The following is a 26,092-nucleotide window of genomic DNA, read 5'->3' as shown; positions in this document are numbered from 1 at the left end:
CAGGCTCACTAGGCCATCAGTTCTTGTTATTTATCGTTTGGTTATCCAGTTTCCAAGTTGCTGTGGCATTGCAGACCCTTCTGGAGCCCAGTCATGTTTCTTCTACATCTGAGCTAGCAACTCCACCAAATTTTGGAATTTTTGGTCCTATTGAAATATCACCTGCCATTCTCCCACGTAACCCTTATCCTGATGAATCTTTGGCTCCTATGTACCCAACTTTTCCCACCACGTACAAGCCAAATTTAACTGGCAAATGCCCTGTAAATTTCACCGCTTTGTCAAATATCATAGACAAAACAGCATCTGATTGCTCTCAACCCTTGGCAGCTCTTGTAGGAAATGTAATATGCTGTCCGCAGCTTGGCAGTTTGCTCCACATCTTCCAGGGTTATTACAGTGTCAACTCTGATAAGTTGGTTTTGCAGAATGCAGTTGCTGATGATTGTTTTTCAGATATCATTAGTATACTAGCCAGCAGAGGGGCCAATAAAACTATACCTACACTATGCTCTGTTAAATCATTAAATCTTACTGGTGGGTTGTGTCCAGTAAAGGATGTTGTCAACTTTGAGAAAATAGTAAATACAAGCAAATTACTGGAAGCCTGCAGTACCGTCGATCCTCTGAAAGAGTGCTGTAGACCAATTTGCCAATCTGCAATCACTGAAGCTGCTCTTGAGATGTCTAGGACACAATTGACAACCAATGATAATGAAGAGTTAGTGAGCGAGCATAATCGTAATGATCCTCTTAGTGATTGTAAAGGGGTGGTGTATTCATATCTCTCTAGGAAACTATCAGCAGATGCTGCAAATGCTGCATTCCGGACAGTATCTGCCTGCAAAGTTAACAAGGGTACAGTAATTATCATTTTTCCTTTTTTTATGATTTCTTTCCCATTTTTTTGCTGGACTGAATTTCATAAATGTATTGCCAATGTTACATTAATAAATTTCCTGTGCACATATCGCATCTTCTTTGAGGTTCTCCCATGTTTTGGAACTTTTCATGATAGAATGATGCTAATCTGAGAGAGGACAAAAGTGTGGGCAATATGCTATGAGTCTATACCATTGGTTTCATCTGTTTGTCAAATGATGCTGCTTCTGAATCTATCTAGATTCTCTGTGTTGGTTTCAATTAATCACACTAACTTAGACCATGAAATAAAGCCAAAGTTTTCAAGTTTTATGCAGGAGTGGTAAAATGAGACTTAGAGCTTCAGGGTATCATGCAAAGTATTTGAATTAAGGGTAATCATGTTTTCAGGATAGAATCATGGTAGCTGTGTTGCTCTATAGTTGTTCACAAGCTTAATTGATCTTATTAATTTGCTTTCTTTACCTGCACGCATTTCTGTGTCAGATAGATTTATCATAAATTGGTGGAACTCAAGAAGGATATGTTGCAAGTGTTTTACTGATTCTTTGAGTTATTACACTTCTGATGAGTCAATGTTCATGTGCAGTTTGCCCTTTGAATTTCACACGGCCTCTAGAAGTTATCAAAGCATGTCGAAATGTAGCTGCTCCCAGTCCCTCCTGCTGTAGCTCATTAAATACATACATGGCTGGGATACAAAATCAAATGTTAATTACAAACAAACAGGCCATAATTTGTGCAACAGTTTTGGGGTCCAAGCTACGACAAGGTGGGGTCATGACAAATGTGTATGAGCTTTGTGACATTGACTTAAAAGATTTTAGCATCCAAGGTTTATTTTCTCAGTTCATTATCATTCCTGTAAACTTTTCACTTCATTTCATCATCTATTCCATCTGATATGTATACTTTTGTGTGTGTTTGTGTGTGGATTTATGTGTTGGTGGATGCAAAGCAGCATACAGACAACAAGGTTTGCCCCCTCTCTCTCTCTCTCTCTCTCTTATATGCTGATATTATATTTGGAGGTTACAGTAAGAGTTCTTGGAAACATATGGATGTCCAGTGCTGAAAGTGTGAAAAGGTTGTAGGGCATGCTTTCTATATCACATGAAAATCTCCCACCCGAACCTGGCAGTTGGCTTCCTGGTAGTCGTTTTATTTGTGTATTTAGGATGCTTGATGAAAACACCTTTGTTGCCAAGTAGCATATGTAAGTAAAAGAACATCGGTTATCTTGCGCTGTGAGGTGATATCTTACTAAGGCCTAGGGAAAGGATAGGTGTGTTATTTTCCAATTTGTTTGAGAAAGGTAATAAGGTTTTGTTCATCTGACTGCAAAAAGAAAGTGCCTCTTAGAGCTTGTAAAGAAACTTTTCTCTTTTGCAGCCTGGAAAGAAATCAGATTGCTATCTCTTTATTGTTATAATAATTATTACTATTGTTTATTGAATTTTCTTTTCCATTCAATTATAGGGTGTCTACTTCGTAGCTTGCCTCCCGATGTTATATTGGACAATTCAACAGGGTTCAGCTTTACATGCGACTTGAATGACAACATTGCAGCTCCATGGCCTTCATCATCCTCCATTTCAACCTTGTCTCTTTGTGCCCCAGGTAAATGTTCAACTACTCTAAGAAAGAACCAGATATTAGCTGCTGTTCATATTTCTAAAAGAGCCTGGACAATTTAACATTTCATCCGAAATATTTACACACACACACGCAGGCAGTTTGTTCTTTAGTTCTTGTTTTAATGGCTCCCACTTAATTTTGCAGAGATGTCCTTGCCTGCCTTGCCAACATCACAGATCAAAAACCCTGGTGTGTACCATTGCCCTGTGCAATTCATAGGCATTTGTAATAGCATGCTGATTGGTGGATCACATATTAGTTAGCCAGCCATAATATAAGATTATTCATCATAAAGATATTAGCTTCAAATGTGACAGAGCTTGTTCTTGAACAGCAGCAGCTATTTTCTTTCCATTCCCCCTTCTTTTCTGACATATCCGTATCAATGTTTTGACTGCAGGCAATCGTGGTGGTGAGTTGGAGTTGCTGGTGCCCATTTTTTCATTTTTTATTTTCAGTGCATTGTTGTACTGAAGAGACTAGTCAAGGGCTTGAACCGGTTTGAAATAGGTGGTGGTGTCTCTGGAAATTTAACCTTGTGTGGGAATTTTACTTGTATATTTTGATGAGTAGCCTTCTTCATGTATAGCAGCTTTTCATTTTTCTTTTGTTTCCAAATCTATTTTTGTCTCTAATTTTGATGATTATTGTTGGAAGACTTCATATTTGTAAGGAAAATTTTCTGTGGGTGTCTTCTGTTCGAGAACCAAGCATTTTGGCTGTAGATGTATAGCTGGTCATCACCACCCTATAGCTGTGGCTCCCCTCCCCTTTAAAATTTCAGTCACCACCGCTTAGCTTTGGTTTGGGTTCCAGTATAAAAGCCTAATCATGATTAACAAACATGAATCAGTCTTGTGGGTTCACATGGTTCGTTGATGATGGCCATGGCCTTCTTAACGCCAAGTAGCGTCAACTAGTTTTTTTGACACCTCCCGGTCATGGTTAGATTATTATTTTGTAATCTTAAAAAATATATATAAAAGTACTAGGAAATTAAGTTTTTAAATATTAAGACTTAGATATTGGATGTTTTTTTTTACATATATAAAATATTGAGATGTTAATATATTAAATTGATAAAGACTAATTATGTTTATCATGTAAAATTCTTTATTTAGGACTGAAATTATAAAAAATATTAAAAGAGTTTAGGGTTGTTCTGTAGTTCTTTTCATAATTCACTATAGATTTGCATAATAAATTTACCAAATTATCCTTGGAAAAAGAGAAACATAAAAGCTAGCTTTAGGGGTATTTTTGGACTTTTACACAGGATATATTTGGTATTATAGAATTGGTGAGGGGTATGTATGTCTTTTTATCTATTGATTACACAATGTAAAGTTCTAAATACCCTTGGAAGCAGAATTTCGGTTTACTTTGGGAGATGGACTTTTTCGGTTTTTCCTTTTCTCGAGCACAATGAAATTATCAAAATATCTTTGGATTTTAAAACAAATGCTTTTGTTTTTAGGGTTATTGGCGTCTTTTCCACTCTGATTTTTTTAAAAAAATTTGTGTGGGGTCAAGGGTGTTTTGATATTTATAAAAAAAAAACAAAAAAAGAAGCTGTCAGTGCGGGATAAGAACGCGTCAACTTGTGGAGGTTGTCCGTGTCATTTGGGCGGCGCATGACACCTCCTCCGATATCCAAAAATACCCAACCGCCGTCTTAGACGAAGTGTTGCAGTCTTGACCAGTTTATGTTGTCATAAGTGCCGCCATTAGACGACGGCTGAATTTGTTTTTCTCCACCCTTTTTTCTCTTTTCTCCACCCACTCACCCAAAGTTCAAAAATGTCCTAAGCTTTTGTATTATTTCAATTGTGGTCCTCATATTTTTATTGTTCTGTATTTCCTTTAAATTATTTTATGTTAATTATTTATTTTTCAATTTCATCATTTATCATTTTATTTTATTTTATTTTTGTGTTAGATTTGGTCCTCTTTTTTTTAATTGATATTTATTTTGCTTTTCACCCTTCTTCTAATTGATTTTCTTTTCAATTTCATACTTAATTTTTTTTTTAATTTGGTCCTCATTCTTTTTCATTATAATTTCTTTTGGTTTCATTTATTTTCTTAATTGATTTTTTTTTTCAGATTCATCCATCATTGTTTGATTTTATTTGATTTTAATGTCAAATTTGATCCTTATTTTTTCAATTCTAGTTTTTAAACTCGACTCAAAAATTGATCCCGAGTAAGTTCTAGGTCATAGATCGAGTGGATTGGTCAAGGTTACCCAGATTAACTTAGCCTAGAACAAATATTCAACGGGTTTAAAAAAAAATTACAAGAAAGTTGTGTCTTTATTTTTTTAATTATGGTTTTTATACCCGATCCAGAGGTCAATCCTGGTCAAGTCCTAAGTCACAGATTAGGTGGGTTGGCCAAGGTTACTTGAGTAACCAATTTCTTTATTTTACAAATATGTAAAAATAACATTATTTTGGTCAAAAAAAAAATTTAAAAAAATTTTAAGACGGGTTTTAAAAAAAAAAAAAGCATTTAAAAAAAGAAATTGGATCCTCATTCTTTTGATCATGGTTTTTATATCCTTGATGTCAATTTTTTATTAATTCGGTTATTTGTTGTCATTATCTTTTTTTGAGTATTATTAGATTAATTGAGATTATTAAACTTGGTTGACTCAATGATCTAATTCTCTGATTTTTTTTAAATCCCAAGTTTTGTATGGAATGTTTTTTTACATTTAGAAAAAAATAGTCCAGCCCGTGACATATCGTGGATCATATATCTAGTTCAAATCTAAACAAATTAGGAATCCTAGATCAAATTAACCAAATATTAAGGCTTAAAATGAAAAAAAAATTCAAAAAATAATTCAAAAAATGATTTTAGCAAATTTAGAACGGTCGCGCTATGATACGGATCAAGACCAACCATATTTAACCTCACCTTATAGTTCCTGTTAATGAAACCATTGTTTTTCCTTCACCTTCTCTTAAATCTGTGAGCCCAAGTGGAAAAAGATTAATAGATAAAATATTGCGCTCCCAAAACAAATACTTTTTCCATCCTTTTCATTTGTAGAACTTTTAAGATCTAAATCAATGTGTTGTTTGTTCCATTGTTTTCGTTGTTAAGGCTACCCAAAAAAAAAAAAAATAATAATAGTCAAATCACACTTTTCTCACTCTAAAAGCTACATGTTAAATATGAGTAAAACATGAGTCTATGGCTGGTCTGAGTCTCCTTGAGCGCTTTTCTCTACAAAACATGCTTTCCAAATTCAACTCAATCCATTATATCGATCCGAAAACTTGGTGAAATCCCTTGTATTTTACGTAAAATTGAAAAGGATCAAACACATAAGTGAACTATTTTTTTCATCTTAACGCGATTCTGAGTGGCTGAAAAGAAGTGATGTAGAAGAAGTCTTTTCACCTATGAATATCGACAAAATAGAAGAGCTTATCATTGACGTAGATGGTCTCTCATACCGGATTAGGAAACTAGAGAGCTGCCATGTTCTGTTTACTTTCAACACAGTGGATGAAATGTTATTATATATCATTCTATCATTACTCGGATTGGTTCGAATCTCCAAGGCCTTAGACCTACTCAGATCAGGGCTTTGAAAGATGTTGTTGGCTGAAATTGTAGCTCAGTCACAGCTACTGTCAAATTAGATAAAGAAAGCTGATTAAGATTTTTTATTAATCAAAGCCAAAAGTCTGGAAAAAAATTTTAGTTTCTGTTTTTCTTGATCTCCATGTTCCCTCGCGAAGCCTTCCGCATGTTGACAGCAGCAATCTCAGCAGCGTTGTTGTTGTTGTTTGGTTTTTTTTTTTTATTTGATAATTTTATCTATCAGCTTGAGCTTCCATGTATTTTATGGCTTGCAAGACCAGTTAATTGATTTCGCCTTGTTATTAACATTAACATTAATAAATAAACAGAAAGATTTTAGAAAAATGTTGTTCATATGCTGGGATGAGTAGTGTTTTTTCCGATTCTTTCCCTTAAATTTTTATCTCCATTTATTTTATCACTAAACTTCATTTATTTTTAATTAAATCTTTAAAACTTATGTTTATGGTATTCCTGGAGTATAATTGTTTTCCTTGATAATTTCACAGGATATATCATTAAACACCTTAAGAAGCTTAAGATCGATAAACAAACAAGGAGGAGTGTGTGTGTGTGTGTGTGTGTGAAGTTAAGAAGAAAGAATGGGAAGAGAGACTAGGTTTATTTCTAAGGCTTTGAGTTAGAGCAATTAAGAGGAGACAGTGGAAGGAGAAGTAAAACTGGTTCAGTGCTGTAACATGGAGAATGGCTTCACTATAAATACAAAGATTTTGCTTCATTTTGAAACATTTTCCAATTTCCACTAATAATAGGATAGAACACTTAAAATCAAACACACTGCTGACAAATAGCTGTCGTAGTTAAGGACATAGCTACGAGAGAAGAGCAAGAGGACCTTCCCAATGTCTTAATACATTCAAGTTACAAAGTAACAGAAGGAAACTTATTCATAATGGGGAACTTCATGTTCTTCTGATAAAATGATGGGTGTAGATTCGAGATCAAATAGTTGTCTAAAGTTATATGGGGCTGCGATACTTGGTTTGCCATTCCAAAACCGATCAGCTAGAATCCGATAACCATGCTCAGTAGGATGCCATCCATCGAAGAATAGATACTCACTTGGATTTTTGCATAGTGTATATGGCTCTATTCCACAATGTGCTGCGTTATACATTCCATGGCCACAACAAGAATATCTTGATTCCTTGAAGCCTTCCCAACACGAACAAAAATGAATGATTAGGAAGAGCATTGATATATAGGACGTGGCCCCCGTGAGACTACAGTATCACAATGGATCCATTGATGGATCTATTCACATGTTAATATGCCAAACAATAGATCAATCTATCGACACTCTTACAATTAATAAATCAATTTTAACATATATCTTGAGTCATTTAACCATGCTTAAAAGAGAGTAATCAATGTAAACTTATTACTGTGTCTCATGATGTGGCATTGTAACACTTGAGCATTACCAAAAGATAAAGAGTGGAAAACAATGTGTGGCTTGCTTTGCTTCCTCACTAAAACCCTAATATTATCAAAATCTATGTACTTACCGTAATCCTTTGGGTGCTTTATCATATCCAAAAGGATGGTATAGAAGTCTGCAATTGAGTATTTGAATCCTGATAGTTTGCTTTCCAATTCCTTGATGGCTTTAGATGCAGCACTGTTATGTTTCTTTATCATCTCTAATGATACTTCATCACATTCATCACCACGGAGTTCTTCGCTTTGTCTTGCGGCTGGTTGGCAACCTCTTGGCCCTATGTTTAAAATAGCAAATTTCCTTGCACCTAAATTGTACAATTCCTGCAAATGCCGACAATGAAAAAGAAAAAGAAGGCGAAGAAGCTCAATATGTAAATAATTACTTGCTGCTAAGTTTTACACACAATACACTTATATGAATAAAGAAATATTTTCAGTTTTTTTATTGATTTATGTAAACAAGTACAAGCAAAGTCCTGGGTACAGGATAAATCTAAAATGATTTGTTTTAAGACTTTCTGTTTTTAAGGGGAAAAAAAAAACTAAAAGAACATCCATTTAAAAAAAAAAGGTGAAATGGAATTTTGACCAAGTTACAATAGAGTTATAGGTTCACCTGCCAGGTTATCTAGGTTTAATAAGGTTAATTTCCACTAACTTGGTTCAATTTCTAATTGTCGATTGGATCATCGATTAACTGAGCTAGGTTTTGTAAGCACACACTACTATTTATAAGAAACTTTATTGCTATATATTACCTTTACAAAATCTGTCCAGTTACCCACCGTATTGTTCACATATTCATCTTGCTCCAGCTGAGTAGCATTAGGGAAATTATCAACAAAGTAAGAGTAATCATTGGCTCCAACACAAGACGCATAGACTGCTTGGCTCAGCAGTTTCTTTGCCTCTTTGTCCCCAATCTGCTCCTCCATCGAAATGGCCACGTTCTTGAAGTTGCTAAGTTGCATGCCAAGACTAATCTGGAAAATAAGGTACGTAATGGTAAGACTTTGAAGCACAAAACGTACATAACCTTTCAGCTATTTCTACCAGTCCCATGAAGTGCATGCAAACTGGGACTATGATCACATACCACTTCAGGATTAGCTTCAGGAAAGACACCAGCTCCAGCACTTGCGAAATTTACTCCATTAGTGAAATTAATACCAGGTTGTAAATATGGGGGGACGAACGGTTGACCGATCTTTGTTGCTGCATGTAATCATCCATTAGAAGAAAAAAACTTAATTAACCCAAAAAACTTAACAACAATTTCGAAAAATGATTCATATTATATTTTCCAATGCTTACCGATGAAGTCAACAATGAGACGGCCATCGGTGAATCTCCCAGTAGGAAAGTAGTGGAAGAAGGTTTCTCCATATGGCCAATAATTTGCTCTATACGAAACGTTGACATTGATATAGTTATTGTTTCCTGAATCAAAGATTGAATCTCCAAATATGAACATGGCAACATGTCTTTTTGGCTGTCTAGAGTGATCACACAGGGAGATTTCTGGGATGAGAAGGCTGGCAAGGAAACTGAGCAGAAGAAAATTGAAGGTTAATTTTGATGCAGCCATTACTTATTTGTTCCCAATTTCGCTTCGCTCTTCTCTTCACTTACTTATAGTTAAAGGTTTTTTTTTTTTTAAGGATAAGTTAAAGTTTTAAACTACCTCCTCAGACCTCTTAGATGATGAAAGGTGATAAACAACTCTGATTTGGACACCTTGAACACGTTACAGCAATTCAGACAATAAGTCAAAGGCTAGTTAGTTTGAATCTTTATGAATTAATTTCTACAACTGATCAAGGTATCGATATTTATTTATTTATTTTTAAATAGATTTGAATTCTCAAAATTATACTAATTAAATGAAATTTAAAAAGATGGTAGGTATAAGAAAACTTCGATCGATGAGGTATTATTATTAATTAAATAACCTCTGTTGTTTTTTTTGTACTGATTTTCATTTATAATTCCATTTCAAATTTTGAGATTGGCGCCATCCGCTGGTCAAAGAATTTCCTTTCGACAACAGAAAGTCGAGAAAGTCGTCAAGGATCATTTATCTAAAATTTAAGTTATAGATTAGATAAGTTGATCTAACTCAATCTAAAACAATCTAATTTTATTTATAAAAAATTAATGTTGACTTAAAAAAAATCAAGCAAAACAAGTTTTATGAATTATTAAAACTATTAAGAAAAGTATTTAATCTCAGTTAGTTAAGAGTTGCAGCAATTCAGATTGATAAATAAAGGGAGTCGCTGCATCTTCCCTACCATTTCTTTCCATTTAAATTCCAAACAGTCAAAGGTAATAAGCCAAAGGTTAGTTAGTTGAATCTTTAGACTAGATAATGATGAATACATAATTAACAGAATAGATCGGTAATTGAATATCTTTTTGAGTGTAGAGACTTTTATATTAATAGATCAGTGTGTGTTTTATGCATATTATTTTTTTTCTTAAAATTCATGTTTAAAAACATTAAAGGCATGATGATAACTCGATATCTCTAGGTTCAGCCACGTGATGAGCCCAAATACATGTAGGTTCGGAAAGTCACGTACCACACCCAACATCTCAGGGCTTTGTTACACGCTTAGCCTAACTTCATTTGGGTCTAGCAAGCTGCTAGATCCAACATCTTTGAGCTCAGCATCTTGTAAATCCCAAATGAATATAAAACTGATGATCTTTTTAGGTTTTATATTGGGCCACATGACTCCACTTGCTTTTTCTTATGATCCTTAACATAAAATATTATAGTCAATGATATTTATTTCTCTATACCCTTAGGTATATAAAAATCTTCAAAATGACCTCCCGCGTATCTCACATTAATAACGTGTAAGGGATATTTGTGCCACTTTAATGAATATATCACGAATATTTTTCCTTGTTAATTAACACTATCAGGGTAAGATGACACTTCAACCCCTCGTCTCCATAAAAAATCAAGGCTTATAGGCTATAAAGACCCTATGAATCCTTCAATGAGAAAGAGGTTCATGATCTCCATTCTTGACTGCATATTTATTTTCACGGTCTCTCTATAAAAAATATCATTATCTTTTCTCTAAAAAAAATATTGACTTAAACATCAAAAAGTCCTTGAATCCACAAAAATAAAATAAAAAAACCTTTTGGAGGTACTGGCCACCAATCATTATGGTTAATAAGAATGAATCAAATGTTAGATCACGAAATGAGCCAATTATGCAAGATATAAGTCTTTCTCCTGAGCTACTTAGATTTTATGGGTCATCATCATTGGTGTTGTTTGTGAGAACCTGATCAAAAAGTCATCAATTATTCTTCCTGAACTGGTTTTTGACATCCTTTAGCGCTATTAATAGCAAATAATCAAAACACTTCTGGAATAGAATGTACCTCCCTGCAGTTGGTGGCACAACTACTCTATCGAAGCATTAATAACTTTTCAATCAAGTCGAACTACCCATCGAGGTGGTGTTTGTCATTCAAACGAATCGTCAAGCCCGACAAGCCCAATACGATAACATATAACTAGCCTTTATCATGGTTTTTGATGGCCTCTGTGTTAAATATATATTGCTTTTTAGAACCACTATTGTAACACCCTCAAATCATAATTTCATGAAATCTCCAAACATTTCTTTACCAATGTCAAGTATTGGGTAATATGTCTAAATTTATGGGATTTTTTTTTAAACTTCGGTAGAGTTTCCTCTATTTTTGATGGTACCAAGTTATCGACAACACTTTTATTATATGTCATTACGACTTCCATCTTGATCCAATCATCCTGGATCACATGCCATTCATCAAACAATAACTCAATACTTATATTTATCAATATATTCAAGTCTCATAATATCAATTAGTAAATCAACATAACAAATTCATCACAAACATAACAAATGCTAACTAACTACATAAATACAACATTAAGATTAAGAGTCATATTATATTTATAATAAATCTTATCTTATCATTTTGAAAATGATTTGGTCATACTAACAACTCTATATATATATATATAATACATCCACTACCTCTTACACCTTCTACTTGATTTTTGCAACACAAAAGGATTTACACTGAAAGTAAAGACATGAATATTACATTCCAAAATGGTAATTCATAAACAGGAGAATTCCTACATCTAACGATCTGCATCACCTTGCGGTGTACCTGTTTCAACAATAACCATATTAATTAACTTACTCACTATATTAGTCTAATATTAATTAATTACTCTTAACCTTTGAAATTTAATACTTCTACTTCAATCTAACTTAATCCCATAATTTACATAATCTTTTCAAAACTTAAAAATCCAGCTAACTCATCTTAATTACCAAATAAATCTAACACTTCCATATAATTACTCAGAAATTTGGTTTTCCTTCCTCGGTTACCAATAGATCCAGTAATTCCATTCGAATTACCCATCATCCGGCTAACCTCTTTTGTTAGCCAATCAATCCAGTAATTCCATATGAATTACTCCTTATCCAATTAATCTCTTTGTTAACCAATAAACCTGGTAATTCTCTTGATTACCCAAAGATCCGGCTAACCCATTTCGGTTAGCAAAATCAATCCGGTAATTCCATATGAATTACCCAGTATCCGGCTAATCTATTTTGTTAGCCAATCAATCCTGTAATTCCATTCGAATTACCCAGCATCCGGCTAATCTCTTTTGTTAGCCAATCAATCCGATAATTCCATTCGAATTACCCAGCATCCGGCTAATCTCTTTTGTTAGCCAAACAATCTGGTAATTTCATACGAATTATCCCATATCCGGTTAACCTCTTTGTTAACCAATAAAACCGGTAATTTCACATAATTTACCGATAATTCACATAATCATAACTCAAATTATTCATTTACTCCGTTCATTTAATATCAATTAAATAAGCAACATAGATAATTAGGGAAACTAAAAATTACAAAATAAGGTGACGAATCACCTACCTTCTGCTCGTGATGACCCAGCTCCTCCTGTCTGATAACCAACTTCAGACACAACTCCTGAATCAATCAAGTGTCATTATATCATTAGTCCATCAATATTTTTCTTACGTGCCGAAACACAAAGCACGTAATATTTTTTATTTGTAATTTATTCTAATAAAAATTCATTCTCAAATATAACATCATTATTTTACATACAACCTCATATTTAACTTAAGTTACTTCTTTGCTTACTCTATGTTCATAATTCCTCCATCAAATAATTCTTCTATTCTTTATACCGTCACATCATATTATTTATTTTATCTAAATACTATATTCAAACACAATCTAGACATCTTGTCTTCATATTTTCTTTTAACTAGTTTATTTCTCTTTTAATTTGAATTTACTTACCATTATAATAATTATTATTTTCTCAACTTAAATGCTATCTCTTTATTTAGTCTTTCTTACATTTTCATTTATCATGATTAAACATGGTTTTTTTCTAAACATTAACATCAAAACTCATTCTCCCATTTTTTTTCCTTCATTTGGCCGAATGTAATGTTTCTTTTTCCTCCCCTAAATTTTTCTTCATTTACTTGATATTTCAACTTGTTTTCATTCTATTCCACTTCAATTTCATCATTTTTCCTTCCCCTCCTAATTCCCCCAAATTCACATAAGAACCCTAAGTTCAAAAATCTAGGATTTAAGGGAAACTAAGGTAAAATTCCATGAAATTACTTCCTAACTTAATCAAATAAGCTTAGGAAAACATCTAAATCAAACATTAAATCCAAACTTCTCATGCTTACCTATTGTTTTTCTTCTAATTTCTCTCACTACCAGAAATTCGCTAAATAGCAACGGATTTACTGACAGAATATGTCTGCCGGTACTTTGAGGTCGAAATTACCGACGGACAACTTTCCGTCCGTAATTCAGTCGGTAACTACCGACGGAAACTTTTCTGTCCGTAATTCAATCGGCAACTACCAACGGAAAGTTTCCGTCGGTAGTTACCGACTGAATTACGGACAGAAAAGTTTTCGAATTAAAAAAAAAAGGCGGGTCGCTGACGTGGATGTTTTGGTGGGTTATTTTTTCCGACGGATTCAAAACGACAGCCCGTACAGTGATGTGACCGGTTCGCCTTTTAAATTGCTGACGGAATCACCGAGGGATTTGAAATGGCAGATCCATGTGGTGACGTGTTGATTTTTCCGTTAGAATCACCGATGGAAAATCCGTCGGAAAAAGTTAATATATGCCAGCTCTACCGACCCTCTCCTCCCCTATTTCTCCTTCTTCTTCCTAATCCCAACTCTCCCCATCTGCAAACAACCAGCCCCCCCTCCCCCCCAAACAAAAATCTCCCTCGTATCAGCACAACAAGTTATATTTCTTGAAGTTTTGTGGTCACAACATCCGTGTTCTGATTTACCGATGAATTTTATCAATTTTTATAAGTAATTCTATCTTTTTAAATTTTAACATTTAATTAAATGTCAAAATTTTTTTTTTAGTATATGTATTTTGTTAGTAGATGTACATGTTTTATTATTATTTCTCAAACAAACTTGTAGTATATGAATGTATAATTCTATACCTGAAAGAGTGCTGTAGACCAATTTGCCTGCAGTACCGTCGATCCTCTGAAAGAGTGCTGTAGACCAATTTGCCAATCTGCAATCACTGAAGCTGCTCTTGAGATGTCTAGGACACAATTGACAACCAATGATAATGAAGAGTTAGTGAGCGAGCATAATCGTAATGATCCTCTTAGTGATTGTAAAGGGGTGGTGTATTCATATCTCTCTAGGAAACTATCAGCAGATGCTGCAAATGCTGCATTCCGGACAGTATCTGCCTGCAAAGTTAACAAGGGTACAGTAATTATCATTTTTCCTTTTTTTATGATTTCTTTCCCATTTTTTTGCTGGACTGAATTTCATAAATGTATTGCCAATGTTACATTAATAAATTTCCTGTGCACATATCGCATCTTCTTTGAGGTTCTCCCATGTTTTGGAACTTTTCATGATAGAATGATGCTAATCTGAGAGAGGACAAAAGTGTGGGCAATATGCTATGAGTCTATACCATTGGTTTCATCTGTTTGTCAAATGATGCTGCTTCTGAATCTATCTAGATGCCCTGTGTTGGTTTCAATTAATCACACTAACTTAGACCATGAAATAAAGCCAAAGTTTTCAAGTTTTATGCAGGAGTGGTAAAATGAGACTTAGAGCTTCAGGGTATCATGCAAAGTATTTGAATTAAGGGTAATCATGTTTTCCGGATAGAATCATGGTAGCTGTGTTGCTCTATAGTTGTTCACAAGCTTAATTGATCTTATTAATTTGCTTTCTTTACCTGCACGCATTTCTGTGTCAGATAGATTTATCATAAATTGGTGGAACTCAAGAAGGATATGTTGCAAGTGTTTTACTGATTCTTTGAGTTATTACACTTCTGATGAGTCAATGTTGATGTGCAGTTTGCCCTTTGAATTTCACACGGCCTCTAGAAGTTATCAAAGCATGTCGAAATGTAGCTGCTCCCAGTCCCTCCTGCTGTAGCTCATTAAATACATACATGGCTGGGATACAAAATCAAATGTTAATTACAAACAAACAGGCCATAATTTGTGCAACAGTTTTGGGGTCCAAGCTACGACAAGGTGGGGTCATGACAAATGTGTATGAGCTTTGTGACATTGACTTAAAAGATTTTAGCATCCAAGGTTTATTTTCTCAGTTCATTATCATTCCTGTAAACTTTTCACTTCATTTCATCATCTATTCCATCTGATATGTATACTTTTGTGTGTGTTTGTGTGTGGATTTATGTGTTGGTGGATGCAAAGCAGCATACAGACAACAAGGTTTGCCCCCCTCTCTCTCTCTCTCTCTCTTATATGCTGATATTATATTTGGAGGTTACAGTAAGAGTTCTTGGAAACATATGGATGTCCAGTGCTGAAAGTGTGAAAAGGTTGTAGGGCATGCTTTCTATATCACATGAAAATCTCCCACCCGAACCTGGCAGTTGGCTTCCTGGTAGTCGTTTTATTTGTGTATTTAGGATGCTTGATGAAAACACCTTTGTTGCCAAGTAGCATATGTAAGTAAAAGAACATCGGTTATCTTGCGCTGTGAGGTGATATCTTACTAAGGCCTAGGGAAAGGATAGGTGTGTTATTTTCCAATTTGTTTGAGAAAGGTAATAAGGTTTTGTTCATCTGACTGCAAAAAGAAAGTGCCTCTTAGAGCTTGTAAAGAAACTTTTCTCTTTTGCAGCCTGGAAAGAAATCAGATTGCTATCTCTTTATTGTTATAATAATTATTACTATTGTTTATTGAATTTTCTTTTCCATTCAATTATAGGGTGTCTACTTCGTAGCTTGCCTCCCGATGTTATATTGGACAATTCAACAGGGTTCAGCTTTACATGCGACTTGAATGACAACATTGCAGCTCCATGGCCTTCATCATCCTCCATTTCAACCTTGTCTCTTTGTGCCCCAGGTAAATGTTCAACTACTCTAAGAAAGAACCAGATATTAGCTGCTGTTCATATTTCTAAAAGAGCCTGGACAATTTAACATTTCATCCGAAACATTTACACACACACACGCAGGCAGTTTGTTCTTTAGTTCTTGTTTTAATGGCTCCCACTTAATTTTGCAGAGATGTCCTTGCCTGCCTTGCCAACATCACAGATCAAAAACCCTGGTGTGTACCATTGCCCTGTGCAATTCATAGGCATTTGTAATAGCATGCTGATTGGTGGATCACATATTAGTTAGCCAGCCATAATATAAGATTATTCATCATAAAGATATTAGCTTCAAATGTGACAGAGCTTGTTCTTGAACAGCAGCAGCTATTTTCTTTCCATTCCCCCTTCTTTTCTGACATATCCGTATCAATGTTTTGATGCAGGCAATCGTGGTGGTGAGTTGGAGTTGCTGGTGCCCATTTTTTCATTTTTTATTTTCAGTGCATTGTTGTACTGAAGAGACTAGTCAAGGGCTTGAACCGGTTTGAAATAGGTGGTGGTGTCTCTGGAAATTTAACCTTGTGTGGGAATTTTACTTGTATATTTTGATGAGTAGCCTTCTTCATGTATAGCAGCTTTTCATTTTTCTTTTGTTTCCAAATCTATTTTTGTCTCTAATTTTGATGATTATTGTTGGAAGACTTCATATTTGTAAGGAAAATTTTCTGTGGGTGTCTTCTGTTCGAGAACCAAGCATTTTGGCTGTAGATGTATAGCTGGTCATCACCACCCTATAGCTGTGGCTCCCCTCCCCTTTAAAATTTCAGTCACCACCGCTTAGCTTTGGTTTGGGTTCCAGTATAAAAGCCTAATCATGATTAACAAACATGAATCAGTCTTGTGGGTTCACATGGTTCGTTGATGATGGCCATGGCCTTCTTAACGCCAAGTAGCGTTAACTAGTTTTTTTGACACCTCCCGGTCATGGTTAGATTATTATTTTGTAATCTTAAAAAATATATATAAAAGTACTAGGAAATTAAGTTTTTAAATATTAAGACTTAGATATTGGATGTTTTTTTTTTATATATAAAATATTGAGATGTTAATATATTAAATTAATAAAGACTAATTATGTTTATCATGTAAAATTCTTTATTTAGGACTGAAATTATAAAAAATATTAAAAGAGTTTAGGGTTGTTCTGTAGTTCTTTTCATAATTCACTATAGATTTGCATAATAAATTTACCAAATTATCCTTGAAAAAGAGAAACATAAAAGCTAGCTTTAGGGGTATTTTTGGACTTTTACACAGGATATATTTGGTATTATAGAATTGGTGAGGGGTATGTATGTCTTTTTATCTATTGATTACACAATGTAAAGTTCTAAATACCCTTGGAAGCAGAATTTCGGTTTACTTTGGGAGATGGACTTTTTCGGTTTTTCCTTTTCTCGAGCACAATGAAATTATCAAAATATCTTTGGATTTTAAAACAAATGCTTTTGTTTTTAGGGTTATTGGCGTCTTTTCCACTCTGATTTTTTTAAAAAAATTTTGTGTGGGGTCAAGGGTGTTTTGATATTTATAAAAAAAAACAAAAAAAGAAGCTGTCAGTGCGGGATAAGAACGCGTCAACTTGTGGAGGTTGTCCGTGTCATTTGGGCGGCGCATGACACCTCCTCCGATATCCAAAAATACCCAACCGCCGTCTTAGACGAAGTGTTGCAGTCTTGACCAGTTTATGTTGTCATAAGTGCCGCCATTAGACGACGGCTGAATTTGTTTTTCTCCACCCTTTTTTCTCTTTTCTCCACCCACTCACCCAAAGTTCAAAAATGTCCTAAGCTTTTGTATTATTTCAATTGTGGTCCTCATATTTTTTATTGTTCTGTATTTCCTTTAAATTATTTTTATGATTTTTTTTCAATTTCATCATTTATCATTTTATTTTATTTTATTTTTGTGTTAGATTTGGTCCTCTTTTTTTTAATTGATATTTATTTTGCTTTTCACCCTTCTTCTAATTGATTTTCTTTTCAATTTCATACTTAATTTTTTTTTTAATTTGGTCCTCATTCTTTTTCATTATAATTTCTTTTGGTTTCATTTATTTTCTTAATTGATTTTTTTTTTCAGATTCATCCATCATTGTTTGATTTTATTTGATTTTAATGTCAAATTTGATCCTTATTTTTTCAATTCTAGTTTTTAAACTCGACTCAAAAATTGATCCCGAGTAAGTTCTAGGTCATAGATCGAGTGGATTGGTCAAGGTTACCCAGATTAACTTAGCCTAGAACAAATATTCAACGGGTTTAAAAAAAAATTACAAGAAAGTTGTGTCTTTATTTTTTTAATTATGGTTTTTATACCCGATCCAGAGGTCAATCCTGGTCAAGTCCTAAGTCACAGATTAGGTGGGTTGGCCAAGGTTACTTGAGTAACCAATTTCTTTATTTTACAAATATGTAAAAATAACATTATTTTGGTCAAAAAAAAAATTTAAAAAAATTTTAAGACGGGTTTTTAAAAAAAAAAAAGCATTTAAAAAAAGAAATTGGATCCTCATTCTTTTGATCATGGTTTTTATATCCTTGATGTCAATTTTTTATTAATTCGGTTATTTGTTGTCATTATCTTTTTTTGAGTATTATTAGATTAATTGAGATTATTAAACTTGGTTGACTCAATGATCTAATTCTCTGATTTTTTTTAAAATCCCAAGTTTTGTATGGAATGTTTTTTTACATTTAGAAAAAAATAGTCCAGCCCGTGACATATCGTGGATCATATATCTAGTTCAAATCTAAACAAATTAGGAATCCTAGATCAAATTAACCAAATATTAAGGCTTAAAATGAAAAAAAAATTCAAAAAATAATTCAAAAAATGATTTTAGCAAATTTAGAACGGTCGCGCTATGATACGGATCAAGACCAACCATATTTAACCTCACCTTATAGTTCCTGTTAATGAAACCATTGTTTTTCCTTCACCTTCTCTTAAATCTGTGAGCCCAAGTGGAAAAAGATTAATAGATAAAATATTGCGCTCCCAAAACAAATACTTTTTCCATCCTTTTCATTTGTAGAACTTTTAAGATCTAAATCAATGTGTTGTTTGTTCCATTGTTTTCGTTGTTAAGGCTACCCAAAAAAAAAAAAAAATAATAATAGTCAAATCACACTTTTCTCACTCTAAAAGCTACATGTTAAATATGAGTAAAACATGAGTCTATGGCTGGTCTGAGTCTCCTTGAGCGCTTTTCTCTACAAAACATGCTTTCCAAATTCAACTCAATCCATTATATCGATCCGAAAACTTGGTGAAATCCCTTGTATTTTACGTAAAATTGAAAAGGATCAAACACATAAGTGAACTATTTTTTTCATCTTAACGCGATTCTGAGTGGCTGAAAAGAAGTGATGTAGAAGAAGTCTTTTCACCTATGAATATCGACAAAATAGAAGAGCTTATCATTGACGTAGATGGTCTCTCATACCGGATTAGGAAACTAGAGAGCTGCCATGTTCTGTTTACTTTCAACACAGTGGATGAAATGTTATTATATATCATTCTATCATTACTCGGATTGGTTCGAATCTCCAAGGCCTTAGACCTACTCAGATCAGGGCTTTGAAAGATGTTGTTGGCTGAAATTGTAGCTCAGTCACAGCTACTGTCAAATTAGATAAAGAAAGCTGATTAAGATTTTTTATTAATCAAAGCCAAAAGTCTGGAAAAAAATTTTAGTTTCTGTTTTTCTTGATCTCCATGTTCCCTCGCGAAGCCTTCCGCATGTTGACAGCAGCAATCTCAGCAGCGTTGTTGTTGTTGTTTGGTTTTTTTTTTTTATTTGATAATTTTATCTATCAGCTTGAGCTTCCATGTATTTTATGGCTTGCAAGACCAGTTAATTGATTTCGCCTTGTTATTAACATTAACATTAATAAATAAACAGAAAGATTTTAGAAAAATGTTGTTCATATGCTGGGATGAGTAGTGTTTTTTCCGATTCTTTCCCTTAAATTTTTATCTCCATTTATTTTATCACTAAACTTCATTTATTTTTAATTAAATCTTTAAAACTTATGTTTATGGTATTCCTGGAGTATAATTGTTTTCCTTGATAATTTCACAGGATATATCATTAAACACCTTAAGAAGCTTAAGATCGATAAACAAACAAGGAGGAGTGTGTGTGTGTGTGTGTGTGTGAAGTTAAGAAGAAAGAATGGGAAGAGAGACTAGGTTTATTTCTAAGGCTTTGAGTTAGAGCAATTAAGAGGAGACAGTGGAAGGAGAAGTAAAACTGGTTCAGTGCTGTAACATGGAGAATGGCTTCACTATAAATACAAAGATTTTGCTTCATTTTGAAACATTTTCCAATTTCCACTAATAATAGGATAGAACACTTAAAATCAAACACACTGCTGACAAATAGCTGTCGTAGTTAAGGACATAGCTACGAGAGAAGAGCAAGAGGACCTTCCCAATGTCTTAATACATTCAAGTTACAAAGTAACAGAAGGAAACTTATTCATAATGGGGAACTTCATGTTCTTCTGATAAAATGATGGGTGTAGATTCGAGATCAAATAGTTGTCTAAAGTTATATGGGGCTGCGATACTTGGTTTGCCATTCCAAAACCGATCAGCTAGAATCCGATAACCATGCTCAGTAGGATGCCATCCATCGAAGAATAGATACTCACTTGGATTTTTGCATAGTGTATATGGCTCTATTCCACAATGTGCTGCGTTATACATTCCATGGCCACAACAAGAATATCTTGATTCCTTGAAGCCTTCCCAACACGAACAAAAATGAATGATTAGGAAGAGCATTGATATATAGGACGTGGCCCCCGTGAGACTACAGTATCACAATGGATCCATTGATGGATCTATTCACATGTTAATATGCCAAACAATAGATCAATCTATCGACACTCTTACAATTAATAAATCAATTTTAACATATATCTTGAGTCATTTAACCATGCTTAAAAGAGAGTAATCAATGTAAACTTATTACTGTGTCTCATGATGTGGCATTGTAACACTTGAGCATTACCAAAAGATAAAGAGTGGAAAACAATGTGTGGCTTGCTTTGCTTCCTCACTAAAACCCTAATATTATCAAAATCTATGTACTTACCGTAATCCTTTGGGTGCTTTATCATATCCAAAAGGATGGTATAGAAGTCTGCAATTGAGTATTTGAATCCTGATAGTTTGCTTTCCAATTCCTTGATGGCTTTAGATGCAGCACTGTTATGTTTCTTTATCATCTCTAATGATACTTCATCACATTCATCACCACGGAGTTCTTCGCTTTGTCTTGCGGCTGGTTGGCAACCTCTTGGCCCTATGTTTAAAATAGCAAATTTCCTTGCACCTAAATTGTACAATTCCTGCAAATGCCGACAATGAAAAAGAAAAAGAAGGCGAAGAAGCTCAATATGTAAATAATTACTTGCTGCTAAGTTTTACACACAATACACTTATATGAATAAAGAAATATTTTCAGTTTTTTTATTGATTTATGTAAACAAGTACAAGCAAAGTCCTGGGTACAGGATAAATCTAAAATGATTTGTTTTAAGACTTTCTGTTTTTAAGGGGAAAAAAAAAACTAAAAGAACATCCATTTTAAAAAAAAAAGGTGAAATGGAATTTTGACCAAGTTACAATAGAGTTATAGGTTCACCTGCCAGGTTATCTAGGTTTAATAAGGTTAATTTCCACTAACTTGGTTCAATTTCTAATTGTCGATTGGATCATCGATTAACTGAGCTAGGTTTTGTAAGCACACACTACTATTTATAAGAAACTTTATTGCTATATATTACCTTTACAAAATCTGTCCAGTTACCCACCGTATTGTTCACATATTCATCTTGCTCCAGCTGAGTAGCATTAGGGAAATTATCAACAAAGTAAGAGTAATCATTGGCTCCAACACAAGACGCATAGACTGCTTGGCTCAGCAGTTTCTTTGCCTCTTTGTCCCCAATCTGCTCCTCCATCGAAATGGCCACGTTCTTGAAGTTGCTAAGTTGCATGCCAAGACTAATCTGGAAAATAAGGTACGTAATGGTAAGACTTTGAAGCACAAAACGTACATAACCTTTCAGCTATTTCTACCAGTCCCATGAAGTGCATGCAAACTGGGACTATGATCACATACCACTTCAGGATTAGCTTCAGGAAAGACACCAGCTCCAGCACTTGCGAAATTTACTCCATTAGTGAAATTAATACCAGGTTGTAAATATGGGGGGACGAACGGTTGACCGATCTTTGTTGCTGCATGTAATCATCCATTAGAAGAAAAAAACTTAATTAACCCAAAAAACTTAACAACAATTTCGAAAAATGATTCATATTATATTTTCCAATGCTTACCGATGAAGTCAACAATGAGACGGCCATCGGTGAATCTCCCAGTAGGAAAGTAGTGGAAGAAGGTTTCTCCATATGGCCAATAATTTGCTCTATACGAAACGTTGACATTGATATAGTTATTGTTTCCTGAATCAAAGATTGAATCTCCAAATATGAACATGGCAACATGTCTTTTTGGCTGTCTAGAGTGATCACACAGGGAGATTTCTGGGATGAGAAGGCTGGCAAGGAAACTGAGCAGAAGAAAATTGAAGGTTAATTTTGATGCAGCCATTACTTATTTGTTCCCAATTTCGCTTCGCTCTTCTCTTCACTTACTTATAGTTAAAGGTTTTTTTTTTTTTAAGGATAAGTTAAAGTTTTAAACTACCTCCTCAGACCTCTTAGATGATGAAAGGTGATAAACAACTCTGATTTGGACACCTTGAACACGTTACAGCAATTCAGACAATAAGTCAAAGGCTAGTTAGTTTGAATCTTTATGAATTAATTTCTACAACTGATCAAGGTATCGATATTTATTTATTTATTTTTAAATAGATTTGAATTCTCAAAATTATACTAATTAAATGAAATTTAAAAAGATGGTAGGTATAAGAAAACTTCGATCGATGAGGTATTATTATTAATTAAATAACCTCTGTTGTTTTTTTTGTACTGATTTTCATTTATAATTCCATTTCAAATTTTGAGATTGGCGCCATCCGCTGGTCAAAGAATTTCCTTTCGACAACAGAAAGTCGAGAAAGTCGTCAAGGATCATTTATCTAAAATTTAAGTTATAGATTAGATAAGTTGATCTAACTCAATCTAAAACAATCTAATTTTATTTATAAAAAATTAATGTTGACTTAAAAAAAATCAAGCAAAACAAGTTTTATGAATTATTAAAACTATTAAGAAAAGTATTTAATCTCAGTTAGTTAAGAGTTGCAGCAATTCAGATTGATAAATAAAGGGAGTCGCTGCATCTTCCCTACCATTTCTTTCCATTTAAATTCCAAACAGTCAAAGGTAATAAGCCAAAGGTTAGTTAGTTGAATCTTTAGACTAGATAATGATGAATACATAATTAACAGAATAGATCGGTAATTGAATATCTTTTTGAGTGTAGAGACTTTTATATTAATAGATCAGTGTGTGTTTTATGCATATTATTTTTTTTCTTAAAATTCATGTTTAAAAACATTAAAGGCATGATGATAACTCGATATCTCTAGGTTCAGCCACGTGATGAGCCCAAATACATGTAGGTTCGGAAAGTCACGTACCACACCCAACATCTCAGGGCTTTGTTACACGCTTAGCCTAACTTCATTTGGGTCTAGCAAGCTGCTAGATCCAACATCTTTGAGCTCAGCATCTTGTAAATCCCAAATGAATATAAAACTGATGATCTTTTTAGGTTTTATATTGGGCCACATGACTCCACTTGCTTTTTCTTATGATCCTTAACATAAAATATTATAGTCAATGATATTTATTTCTTTATACCCTTAGGTATATAAAAATCTTCAAAATGACCTCCCGCGTATCTCACATTAATAACGTGTAAGGGATATTTGTGCCACTTTAATGAATATATCACGAATATTTTTCCTTGTTAATTAACACTATCAGGGTAAGATGACACTTCAACCCCTCGTCTCCATAAAAAATCAAGGCTTATAGGCTATAAAGACCCTATGAATCCTTCAATGAGAAAGAGGTTCATGATCTCCATTCTTGACTGCATATTTATTTTCACGGTCTCTCTATAAAAAATATCATTATCTTTTCTCTAAAAAAAATATTGACTTAAACATCAAAAAGTCCTTGAATCCACAAAAATAAAATAAAAAAACCTTTTGGAGGTACTGGCCACCAATCATTATGGTTAATAAGAATGAATCAAATGTTAGATCACGAAATGAGCCAATTATGCAAGATATAAGTCTTTCTCCTGAGCTACTTAGATTTTATGGGTCATCATCATTGGTGTTGTTTGTGAGAACCTGATCAAAAAGTCATCAATTATTCTTCCTGAACTGGTTTTTGACATCCTTTAGCGCTATTAATAGCAAATAATCAAAACACTTCTGGAATAGAATGTACCTCCCTGCAGTTGGTGGCACAACTACTCTATCGAAGCATTAATAACTTTTCAATCAAGTCGAACTACCCATCGAGGTGGTGTTTGTCATTCAAACGAATCGTCAAGCCCGACAAGCCCAATACGATAACATATAACTAGCCTTTATCATGGTTTTTGATGGCCTCTGTGTTAAATATATATTGCTTTTTAGAACCACTATTGTAACACCCTCAAATCATAATTTCATGAAATCTCCAAACATTTCTTTACCAATGTCAAGTATTGGGTAATATGTCTAAATTTATGGGATTTTTTTTTAAACTTCGGTAGAGTTTCCTCTATTTTTGATGGTACCAAGTTATCGACAACACTTTTATTATATGTCATTACGACTTCCATCTTGATCCAATCATCCTGGATCACATGCCATTCATCAAACAATAACTCAATACTTATATTTATCAATATATTCAAGTCTCATAATATCAATTAGTAAATCAACATAACAAATTCATCACAAACATAACAAATGCTAACTAACTACATAAATACAACATTAAGATTAAGAGTCATATTATATTTATAATAAATCTTATCTTATCATTTTGAAAATGATTTGGTCATACTAACAACTCTATATATATATATATAATACATCCACTACCTCTTACACCTTCTACTTGATTTTTGCAACACAAAAGGATTTACACTGAAAGTAAAGACATGAATATTACATTCCAAAATGGTAATTCATAAACAGGAGAATTCCTACATCTAACGATCTGCATCACCTTGCGGTGTACCTGTTTCAACAATAACCATATTAATTAACTTACTCACTATATTAGTCTAATATTAATTAATTACTCTTAACCTTTGAAATTTAATACTTCTACTTCAATCTAACTTAATCCCATAATTTACATAATCTTTTCAAAACTTAAAAATCCAGCTAACTCATCTTAATTACCAAATAAATCTAACACTTCCATATAATTACTCAGAAATTTGGTTTTCCTTCCTCGGTTACCAATAGATCCAGTAATTCCATTCGAATTACCCATCATCCGGCTAACCTCTTTTGTTAGCCAATCAATCCAGTAATTCCATATGAATTACTCCTTATCCAATTAATCTCTTTGTTAACCAATAAACCTGGTAATTCTCTTGATTACCCAAAGATCCGGCTAACCCATTTCGGTTAGCAAAATCAATCCGGTAATTCCATATGAATTACCCAGTATCCGGCTAATCTATTTTGTTAGCCAATCAATCCTGTAATTCCATTCGAATTACCCAGCATCCGGCTAATCTCTTTTGTTAGCCAATCAATCCGATAATTCCATTCGAATTACCCAGCATCCGGCTAATCTCTTTTGTTAGCCAAACAATCTGGTAATTTCATACGAATTATCCCATATCCGGTTAACCTCTTTGTTAACCAATAAAACCGGTAATTTCACATAATTTACCGATAATTCACATAATCATAACTCAAATTATTCATTTACTCCGTTCATTTAATATCAATTAAATAAGCAA

The 26,092-nt window shown here is 33.7% G+C and overlaps 3 protein-coding genes across 33 annotated transcripts in view; 1 reads left to right on the top strand and 2 right to left on the bottom strand.

Moving 5' to 3' along the window:
• The window catches only part of LOC7469574 (uncharacterized GPI-anchored protein At1g61900), a 31,891-nt gene that overhangs the window by 1,519 nt on the left and 4,280 nt on the right, over window positions 1-26,092 (top strand). For 3 of the 30 annotated variants that reach the window (XM_024605456.2, XM_024605457.2, XM_052454736.1), the window contains exons 3-8: window positions 4-858; window positions 1,472-1,717; window positions 1,844-1,858; window positions 15,945-16,085; window positions 16,248-16,292; window positions 16,503-16,793. In XM_024605456.2, coding sequence (XP_024461224.2) covers window positions 4-858; window positions 1,472-1,717; window positions 1,844-1,858; window positions 15,945-16,085; window positions 16,248-16,292; window positions 16,503-16,576 — 1,376 coding nt within the window. In that variant the 3' untranslated portion in view covers window positions 16,577-16,793. Of the gene's footprint in view, window positions 1-3; window positions 859-1,471; window positions 1,718-1,843; window positions 1,859-2,361; window positions 2,503-2,664; window positions 2,710-2,920; window positions 3,212-15,055; window positions 15,302-15,427; window positions 15,443-15,944; window positions 16,086-16,247; window positions 16,293-16,502; window positions 16,794-26,092 lie in introns of those variants that run through there. The other 27 variants (XM_052454752.1, XM_052454733.1, XM_052454755.1 and 24 more) reach the window with 25 other exon arrangements.
• LOC7491726 (GDSL esterase/lipase 4) overlaps window positions 6,831-26,092 on the bottom strand; it is a 31,001-nt gene continuing 11,739 nt past the window's right edge. Inside the window, exons 1-5 of one of the 2 annotated variants that reach the window (XM_052454762.1) lie at window positions 8,899-9,190; window positions 8,681-8,799; window positions 8,343-8,567; window positions 7,650-7,905; window positions 6,831-7,296 (exon numbers count right to left, since the gene is read on the bottom strand). In XM_052454762.1, the coding sequence (XP_052310722.1) occupies window positions 7,025-7,296; window positions 7,650-7,905; window positions 8,343-8,567; window positions 8,681-8,799; window positions 8,899-9,172 (1,146 nt within the window). In that variant the 5' untranslated portion in view covers window positions 9,173-9,190 and the 3' untranslated portion in view covers window positions 6,831-7,024. Of the gene's footprint in view, window positions 7,297-7,649; window positions 7,906-8,342; window positions 8,568-8,680; window positions 8,800-8,898; window positions 9,191-26,092 lie in introns of those variants that run through there. The other variant, XM_052454761.1, reaches the window with a different exon arrangement.
• LOC18109487 (GDSL esterase/lipase 4) lies at window positions 20,408-22,771 on the bottom strand. Its single transcript, XM_006387708.3, has 5 exons — window positions 22,477-22,771; window positions 22,259-22,377; window positions 21,921-22,145; window positions 21,227-21,482; window positions 20,408-20,873 (listed from the first exon to the last, which is right to left on the bottom strand). The coding sequence occupies exons 1-5, from the start codon at window positions 22,748-22,750 to the stop codon at window positions 20,602-20,604; spliced, it is 1,146 nt and encodes a 381-aa protein (XP_006387770.1). The 5' UTR covers window positions 22,751-22,771; the 3' UTR covers window positions 20,408-20,601.

This window comes from Populus trichocarpa, chromosome 7, assembly GCF_000002775.5.
Source record: "Populus trichocarpa isolate Nisqually-1 chromosome 7, P.trichocarpa_v4.1, whole genome shotgun sequence".
Lineage (NCBI taxonomy): Eukaryota > Viridiplantae > Streptophyta > Magnoliopsida > Malpighiales > Salicaceae > Populus > Populus trichocarpa.
The sequence above is the reverse complement of the archived record's forward strand: the minus strand, read 5'-3'. Positions and strand labels throughout refer to the sequence as shown.

What these genes read in the sequence shown, in the direction of transcription:
- LOC18109487 (XM_006387708.3), bottom strand. Translation starts at nt 22,750, where the DNA reads ATGGCTGCATCAAAATTAACCTTCAATTTTCTTCTGCTCAGTTTCCTT. An exon ending in CTGAAGCTAATCCTGAAGTG is followed by an intron (nt 22,146 to 22,258) that starts GTATGTGATCAT and finishes CTTATTTTCCAG; the next exon opens with ATTAGTCTTGGCATGCAACT. An exon ending in ACTGGACAGATTTTGTAAAG is followed by an intron (nt 21,483 to 21,920) that starts GTAATATATAGC and finishes CGGCATTTGCAG; the next exon opens with GAATTGTACAATTTAGGTGC.